The sequence below is a fragment of the Castanea sativa genome, chromosome 11 (assembly GCF_040712315.1).
Source record: "Castanea sativa cultivar Marrone di Chiusa Pesio chromosome 11, ASM4071231v1".
In the NCBI taxonomy this organism is placed as follows: Eukaryota; Viridiplantae; Streptophyta; class Magnoliopsida; order Fagales; family Fagaceae; genus Castanea; species Castanea sativa.
The window spans coordinates 65,964,464-65,973,681 of record NC_134023.1 but is presented as its reverse complement, the minus strand read 5'-3'; the positions used below and the strand labels follow the sequence as shown (position 1 = coordinate 65,973,681).

General features: G+C 29.8%; 1 protein-coding gene across 9 annotated transcripts; it reads right to left on the bottom strand.

Moving 5' to 3' along the window:
* Window positions 1-1,505: 1,505 nt before the first annotated feature.
* LOC142615491 (uncharacterized) lies at window positions 1,506-8,426 on the bottom strand. Of its 9 annotated transcripts, XR_012840770.1 has the most exons (7): window positions 7,567-7,872; window positions 6,716-6,815; window positions 6,185-6,283; window positions 6,118-6,151; window positions 5,522-5,590; window positions 3,445-3,747; window positions 1,506-1,865 (listed from the first exon to the last, which is right to left on the bottom strand). XR_012840770.1 is itself a non-coding variant. In XM_075788233.1 (5 exons), the coding sequence occupies exons 1-4, from the start codon at window positions 7,629-7,631 to the stop codon at window positions 5,550-5,552; spliced, it is 372 nt and encodes a 123-aa protein (XP_075644348.1). In that variant the 5' UTR covers window positions 7,632-7,866; the 3' UTR covers window positions 1,506-1,865; window positions 5,522-5,549. The 9 variants fall into 9 exon arrangements, 1 of the variants encoding a protein (XP_075644348.1); XR_012840771.1 differs by lacking the exon at window positions 7,567-7,872 and adding an exon at window positions 8,402-8,414 and having other exon boundaries at window positions 6,118-6,283; XR_012840769.1 differs by having other exon boundaries at window positions 3,445-3,743; window positions 6,118-6,283; window positions 7,567-7,866.
* Window positions 8,427-9,218: the final 792 nt, after the last annotated feature.

Sequence of the window (9,218 nt, the reverse complement as noted above, 5' to 3'; positions counted from 1 at the left end):
TTTCTTTTACAATTTGAACACAGCCACACGTGTCTTAAACCGTGTATTTTTCATCTAGTTGTCAATGGTAGATTTGTAATAGACAAAGCTTGGTTAGGGTACTAATATTCTTAAACACTACTTTATCTATTTTACTAAGTTATTTTACAACTCACTCAACATTTTAGTTCTTATTTTTACATATAACTAAGATAAAATAATATAAATTACCTAATAAAATAATAAAAAATACTATTCTATCTCATTCCGAGTTCAAATCTTCTGTCCCACTTTTCCTGCTCCACTCTATACTCCACCTATAAAAACTTGCCACGTGTTCATCTAAGTAATTAAATACTATCATTATTGACTTATTAATGCTACCATTATTAATTAATAGTAGTATTTAATTAATTAAGTGAATACGTGACAAGTTTTTATTGGTGGAATATAGAGTGGAACAGAAAAAGTGAGACAGAAGATTTGGACTCTCTCTTTCCTCCCACTCTTTTTTTTCTCTTTACCCATTACCATAATGTGGCGTTTGGTACGGGGAATCCACATTACTCCTGGCATCTAGATTCCCAAGAATGTGATTCCTAGGAATCACATTCCTAGGAATGTAGCTATTCCTAGGAATGTAGTTATTCCTATGTTTGGTTTCATTGGAAGATTCCCAGGAATGTGAGATGATAATGTTTGGTGTATTTCCAAGAATGTGAGATGATAATGTTTGGTATATTCCCAGGAATCTTAAATGAATTATTTGTTTTTTCCATTTTGTCCTTAGATTTGAATGTGAAGTACCAAGCCCATTAAAAAAATATCTTCCTTTAAATAAATAATGAAAATATATATATAAACTATTAATTAGTCCTTTAAAAAAATATCTTACTCTAAATAGATAGATAAAAAACATTATATAAACTATCAATTAGCAACACATTCATTAAAATTGTGATCTAACATTTCAAAATGACAAGAATAATACAAAAATAACTATTAGCAGAGTTATTTATCCTGTTTATGTTGTTTTGGCGGGAAAAGATAAAGACAAGAGAGAAGATATTGATAATTTGTTTTATAGTTTATCTTAATTGCTTAAATGATAAGCAAAAAGGGTTAAAATTGTCAATTTATAAAAAATACAATTTCTTTTAAGTTTGAGAATCTGGATTCCCACCTGTTTTAAAGGGAATCCACATTCCTACTAAGAGGGGTTTAAGGATTCCACTGGCATCTGATTCCCTAGTGTAATTTGCAACCAAACATGGGAATCTTTAAACATTCCTGGGAATCCTAAAACATTACCCTATACCAAACGCCACCTAAGATTAAAAAATTATTTTTTTCTTTACAACCCATGAACAGTAAGAGCACTAGTATTGGGGTGTAAACACTCTCTAGTGACTATTTTACAACCCAAGACACCCAATACCAATTCCATCTGGGTTTGTAAACTTATAAAAACTAGCATTTAACTCACAATGCGCGGGAACATTGTACATATTTAAAATTCCATCAACTTGACATAACAATACAATATAATACATTAAAATATATCCGGGTAATGTAGTACATCTATTCATTTTATAGACCGATTAAATTTTGTATCTCAATTATAGCTATACTATCTAAAGAACAATAATATTTACAACATTAATTTATTTATTTACAATATAACTACAGAGAGTATAAAGAAAATGAATTTAGTTTAAAAATAAATTAATTTTAAATTTTAAAATTAAAAAAATCGTATAAAACAACATAAGCAATGATCTTAGCATGGTCTGCAGACTTGTGGAAAAGGGGTATTTGATCCAAACCTAATCCATATCGTATATTGTGGGTTCTTGGTCCATGATAGGCAATATCGGCATGCAAATCTACAAAATGACCTCCACAAAAACAGAAAATGAGAGAGTTTAAAATGAATGATTATGTAGTAATCATAACTATTCTGTTTGACGGAGAAGAATTTTAAATGCAGTTAACCTCCTACTTTTCTATAAAAATTACAAAATCATAAATGCAATACAAAACAAACATCAACTGATTTGATCTATTTGTAATAAAAATAGAATATATGAAGTATTTACGTCTATACAATGCTCTACTTACATCTAGAACAACATTAACATTTTGTTCATAGCATTTATTGATTTGTAGCATGGGTTCTTGGTTTATGATAGGCAATGTGGGCATGTAAGATATACTTAAATGCAGGCAATTCTGCAAAATCACCTACACAAACATCAAAAGAGAAAAAAGAAAAGAAAAGAAGAAAAAAAGAGAGTTTAAAATGAATGTTTGTGTGGTAATCATATTTGTTCAGTTTGGATGGAGTTGAATTCTAATTGCAGGTTCAGTTCCCTCCTCCTTTGAGTTTGTAAAATTTACAAAATAATAGATGCAATTCAATCAAACACCAACTGAACTCCAATTTTCCTTGTTCATGGCAGTCAGTTGTTTTTTGTCTAATACCATATTGCACTCCAATTTTCTTCAATTGAACAAAGACACAGAAAAATGATAAGATGGCAAGAATGACATTAACACATTGAGATGTAAGCAAGATCTACCTAAAAACCCCCTAACCATAACTACAATTAAGCAAACAAAATTAGGTTAAATTACAACTGAGTTCAAAACTGGAATCACAAATATTACATCACTTGAATTTCATGTTGATATAAGTCTTAGGATACTCGGAATATCCTATGACAAAACCGAAAATTTAATGAAAAGGATGGTATAAATAAACTAAAACAAATCCTCCAACAATTATAAAACCATAACCTAAATATAGAATATTAAGGGGGTGTTTAGTAGAGTAGTTTGAGATGAGATTTTTGTAGTTTTTTGAAATTTGTGTGGGTGAAAAAGTGTGTGGAAATGTGTGTAACGTTGTTTAAAATGTAAAAATGTGAGTTTGAGATTGTGTAACAAACAGTCCCTAAATCTCTCATAATCTGAAAGTAAACAAAAAATAAAGTAAATAACAAAAGGGTACGATGAAACGAACTTGAGAACTGGTTACCTTTGTTTTACTTTTTAATTCTTAGCACCAAACAGATTGCCAATCTAATTTTAAGAATGGAATACAATTTTAAAAAACTCTAAAACCGAGCATTGTAAACAATCAAATGAACAATTAAAAATATTTTAACAAATAAATCTCTATCAAAACGTAAAAGTAAATAACATTATACTTTTAAATTTCACAGTTTTAACAAAGTGACAAATCCTTCATACTTTTTCAAACATAACCACTTAACTTAGGAGAAACAAATGTAGTCAAATGTATTAGTAAACTGTATCAATAGGATTAGGTTTCCAAATCAAAGTAACAGATGATAGAACCACGCAGGTTTATAAAATATATATATATACAAGAAAATTATAGCTTTTTCTAAACTATTTATTCATAACCAATTCAGATGCAAGCATAACGGTTAGTATTACCTAGATATAGTCTTTTTGTTCTTCTTCTAGCCATCCTTCAGAACCTTATCTCGAATTTGGTGTGTGGCGCCAACATATTTGAGTCACCGATCTCTTTTTAAATTAGAACAGATTTTGGTTCCCTTGTCCAATACAGCGAACTTGGAATGAGTTTTTTGCTTCCTAGATCTTCTAGTAACTTTTGTTGGACATGCTTTTGATTCTCTCATCTACTCTTTGCTTTGGAATGAGTTTTTTGCTTCCTAGATCTTCTAGTAACTTTTGTTGAACACTCCTTTGATTCTCTCATCTACTCTTTGCTATCTAGGCATATTGAAAAATTAATAACAGATAACAGGAAAAAATACTCAATATCAAAGCATCATAAATATGGGGGTGGGAAATAATTGCATCAAGCAATTAAAAAAGAAAAAAAATCTAAAGGGCTAAATCCACATTCGCATTTGTGTTTAACCATTGTCATTCCACAGTTGCCACATTGCAATGAAATTTTCAATGTTAGATGTGAAATCAATGTCTATGGAAATTTGGAAGCCCTACCAAAAAGTTAAGCATATACAAAGAAACCAAGATTTTGAATAAAAAATTTAACAAAAACCAAATGATCAAAGATACCCATTGACAAAAAAAAAGATTTAATAATAATAATCACATATCAGAATTAGGATTTCCAAAAGACACGAATTCAAAATAACCATTTCCAAAAATACTCTCTGCTACCTACGCTAATAGGAAATACCTGTTAACTTACTGTTACATTAAGCGGAATAACGTGTTTTCTCTTTTTTAACTGTACATGTGGTATAAGTTTAAGTGGGTATTTATCCTACGTGGCATAACATGAGACATTTTAATAAACCATCAGCTTAACTGTTAATATTATAACAGGGGGGCATTATTGAATCAATTTGGCTCCTTACCTTTATATCTACAACTCCGTATCTTTCACTTTTTAAAATTTTGAAATATGCAGCAAAAACATGCATGTTAAGAATTTGGTTAGAAGCAAAAAAAAAAAAAAAAAAAAGAAAAAAAAAAAAGCTTGTAATGTCGAACGCTCATAAGACCAAGACTACTCTGTTTTAAAATGTAAATTCAATGTTCAGCAAGCATTTGATTGTAATTTTAGTGGGTTTTTTTTTTAGTAAGAGGCTTTCAAACTGTGTTGTAGCAGTAAAAGTCAAAATTTTAAGATTACTAAAATGATGTATCGTGCAGGTCTTTTAACTTAAAGCTGTAAATAATCTGCATATCAATAATCATGAACATATATAAAACTGATTTAATATCAAAGATTGGGACACACAGCACATTTAGAAACACATACACAGGAGAAAAAACGAATAGATCATTTACTCAAAAAAACTCAAATGTCAAACACTTAAAAGCAACAAAAGAACACCACAAATTTATGCAAAAAGCCATGCCTATATAACTATTAAATCATCCAAATGCAGCAATTTTGAAGCAATTTTAAAGATTTTTTCCTCCTCTCAGTGGCTCCGACTCATCTTTTTCTGTTTTCTTTTTTGTTTTTTTCAAATCTATTAATCATTCTGCAACATGAAAATCACAATCAATACGTATACTTGTCAATTGAAAACAGTCCAAAGTTTACTGCCAACAACGTAGGAGTTATAGCCATAACTGGAGATTGCGCTAACTTCCATAAATATATGTACTTTGCCTAAAAAAGTCTGTAATTCCACACCACCAAAAAAAAAAAAATTCCAGGTTATCTTTAGACTTAGACTACAAAAATCTAATTCCATCAAAACCAAGAAAAGAAGACAAACTATACATCATCCAAAAAGTTTCCTATAAAGAACATTATAATTTCAGATTTCAAAATCCAATAATTTCAATCCCCCTTACAAATAATAGAACAGGTAAGAGGGAAAACAAAACTCGACAATTAAAGTGAAATGATTTTAAAGGATTACTAACCATTAAAACTCATGTAGGATCTCATTTGGTGGGTGTTTCCACTTATAGGGAGGAAAAGAGTTATGAGTCAAAATTTCTAAACTGACAACAAACCATAATTGAAGAGAATATTAGGAAAAGAAATTAATACCTTTAACTCTACTTCTGCTTTGATGAAATTAGAGGTTATAGATTGTAGAAAGATTCCACATCATCTCAGCTGAAAAAGAAATTGAATGATTTAAATCCAAAAGAGATAAATTCAACACAAACCCATTACCGAAAATACTGAATAAAAATAGTCACATCAGAATTCTGAACCGATTAGTTTTTTTATATTGAGAAACTTGAAATCAGTGTTTTAATGAACCTGAAACCTAATAAGCATTCTGTTTCTTTACAGTGAAAACCCAAAAAAAAAAAAAAAAAAAAAAAAAATTCAATTGTAGCAATCTATAAAACATAACAAAAGCAAATATAATTTAATAGGCTTATTGTAAATTAAATTGAGAAAGACAAATTTGAGAGAAACTAAAAAAACAAATCAAAACCTAACGTAACCCAAATAACTAAGCTTTCAATAATTGTACACTAAACTTTCAGATTTGAAAGCATAAAACGTTAATTAAGGGCAACTTTCCTAATGTTATTAAAACATGTAAAACAGAGATTATAATTGGAGACCAAAGCATCCAAAGAAAGAGAATAAACAGCCAGGTTTTAATTCAAATTCGAATCAGTGCGTACCTTCAGAATACACCGTTGAAGAGAAGGGATGGGGGCAGACAACTAACAGAGCAGAGAAGGGATGGGGTTGAGAACGATTAGAGCAGCAGCTAAGATGAAGTTGAAACGATGGAGTGAAGGGAATTTTTTTGTTTAATTCCATCGATCTCTTTCTTTTCCTCTTTCTCTGTACAGCAGGCAAGTCTTTTGATTGCAATTTAAGCAGTTTATTTATTTTTATTGATAGTGAGAGGCTTTCAAACGGTGTTGTAGCAGTAAAAGTCAAAATTTTAAGATTACTCAAATGAGACTCAAATGCATGGCCCCTAGTCACACCATACTAAACCACATCCATTATAGCAAAGTAGGCACATAAGGTATATAGAGTCAATCCTCTTAAGAGTGGATAATACACAATTGTGGTGCATGATTAGAATACAATCTGATCGCGACATATCATGAATAGAATACACATCCTGCTGACATAATCACGATGCCACATTTGAAGAGGCATTTTTTATTTTTATTGTTTCATTTTTGTATGATACCTAAGATTGCACCATGTGTAATAAATTGGGAAAAAAAAAATGAATTCAACAAACTATTAAAAAGGCCATACCCATTGTCTGAAGTTAATACTTGATTCTTCAAAAGAATGATAGATTGAACAAATTGAAAAGCATTCCCCAAAGAGATCCACGTTACTTCTTCTAAAAGACCTAGAAAAGGAAAAAAGTTAAAAAAACCCAATAATCTATTGCTCTGTTTTGATCTTTGAAGTATCCAAAAGAGACTGGAACTCACTTAAGGACTTTCATTCCATTAATCTGAGTTTTAACCGGACACCATAAATAGATCCCCACACATCAATTTAACCAAATACCCAAAACAAAACAAAACAAAACAAAAAAAAAATAATAATAACTCAGACACCTTAATTAGAATATAACCCAAAAAGTCAAATTAAAAGCAACCCAGCCAAATTATTAAAACCTGATCTAATTTAACCAAATACCCAAAAAAAAAAATCTAACTCAGACACCTTAATCATAAATATAACCCAAAATGTCAAATAAAAAACAATCCAGCAAAGTTAAAATAACCTAATCAAATTTAATGTATAAACTGAAAAGCAAAGAGAAAAACTAACCGGTAGCAGTTCCTAAAAGAAGCATCAATGCAACATTCAATTCTATACTTATTTAATCCCAAAGATTTTGTTAAGATTAGAAACAGAAGTACACAAACTAAAATCAATATTTTTAGTGATTTCTATAATCTAAAAAAAACAAACAAAGAAACAAAACAAAAGCAAATATCTAAAATTGAGAAAACAAACATTTTGATAGAGAATCCAAAAACCCATAACAAAAACGAATCAAAACTAAACCTACCGAACAAAAAAAAAAAAAAAATCAATTAAACGTAACGTTTTATACCCAAACCTACAAAATTGAGGACAAAATGTACCGTTGTCGATGCCGATTCCGGCGATCTGATGGTCTGAATCTGGAAATGGAACGGACGGTGGTCATTAGAGGATAGTATGGATTTTCTTTGCAGGTTTTTTTTTATTTATTTATCAGATTGAACGGACAACGGAGAACGGAGAAAGGAGAAAGGCTTAGTAATAGGAGAAAGGCTTCATCGCCTCTCTCTCTCTCTATTTCTATCGTATCTCTGTGTGAATAGTATTTTAGCCGGTCAATTTTTTTTTTTAATTTATTTTAATTTATCGCTTTTTAAAGTTATACTTATCAGAATTTTGGATAGGCATTTTTTCCTAACGTGCCAAATCTCGTGCTTCTGTTTTTATATATAGTATTAGATTAGATTTGTAACCTATGAATAATATTTTTTTAAAAAAAATTTATTATTTATTTTCAAACACCACTTTATTTATTTTACTAACTTATTTTATAACTTGTTCTACATTCAAGTTTTTATTTTTATATACAACCTAATAAAATAATATAAATTATTGACAAATTTTTACTAATTTTTATTTAAATCTAATAATAAAATAACATTTGGCTAGATATCGAATTTGTTGTCTATTGAGTATATAGACTTTGTCTCATGCATTAAAAACTAAAAACTTTTATTTGCTGTGACTTTACTAAAAACTTTTTCAACAAATCTAGTTATTTATTTATTAAAGATAGGTTTTAGTTATTTGTTATATATTTAGTATAAAATCAACCAAAAATTATGTCTTTTAAAACATGCTAAGTATAGAAACTACCAAAAATTATGTGGCATGCACCCAATTAAACAGACACTAAAACAATGAGTCAAGCCTCACCTTTGGTCATTAATGATACTGCAATGACTTTAAGCTGATATATGGCAGATGCATGTGCTCTGCATATTTTGCTTTGAAACATTTAATAGAAATACGAAACCAAATGCGGAGATCACGTTGCTTCAAGAAGAAATGACCATTCGTTAAAAACAAAAAAAAACAAAGAGAAAAAGAAGAAATGACCAGGCTGCTTCAGCCTTCAATCATGTCACCAGGAAGACCAATGCTTGTGATTGTGGGAAAAGTCAGCAATAAGTGATAAAATGGAGCCCAATAATAGAAGAAGAAAAAGGGGTCATCACAAGTTGATAAGAAATAGCATAGGTACGTTGGTTTTGTCTTCGTTGAAACAATGCCAGGCCTCTTGTTGTGACTTGTGACACATTGAAATTATTTTGGGAAACAACCATGGAAATCCGAGCCAGTTAGACTTTAAAGACTTTGAATATTTACCCAATGGATCATCAACCATTTCGGCCGTGGTTACAGATCAATTATTGCAGGCAAATGGGCCCGAGTCCAACACTCACTTTTCTATCCTATATGCTCATCCAAATCCAATTACTCAAAACCGATTGAATTATAAATGGTTTAAAATTGTTAAAATTTAATTATTTTATTAGTTTAAAAAACATATACGAGATATACTTTTTTATTTTTTTTTACACTTTAATTTATTAAGAATAAAAAACAAGTACAATAACCGGTAGATTGCAACTATTACTAGAAAACAAGCTTTAAGAGTAATAGAAAGTTTAGAAAGGGAATGAACTGCAAAGTTAAGAGATTTTCTAACCTAGCATAATTTCCGTTAACA

What these genes read in the sequence shown, in the direction of transcription:
- LOC142615491 (XM_075788233.1), bottom strand. Translation starts at nt 7,631, where the DNA reads ATGACCACCGTCCGTTCCATTTCCAGATTCAGACCATCAGATCGCCGG. An exon ending in GTATTAACTTCAGACAATGG is followed by an intron (nt 6,284 to 6,715) that starts GTATGGCCTTTT and finishes CCTGCTGTACAG; the next exon opens with AGAAAGAGGAAAAGAAAGAG. An exon ending in TTCAACGGTGTATTCTGAAG is followed by an intron (nt 5,591 to 6,117) that starts GTACGCACTGAT and finishes TTTCTTTTTCAG; the next exon opens with CTGAGATGATGTGGAATCTT.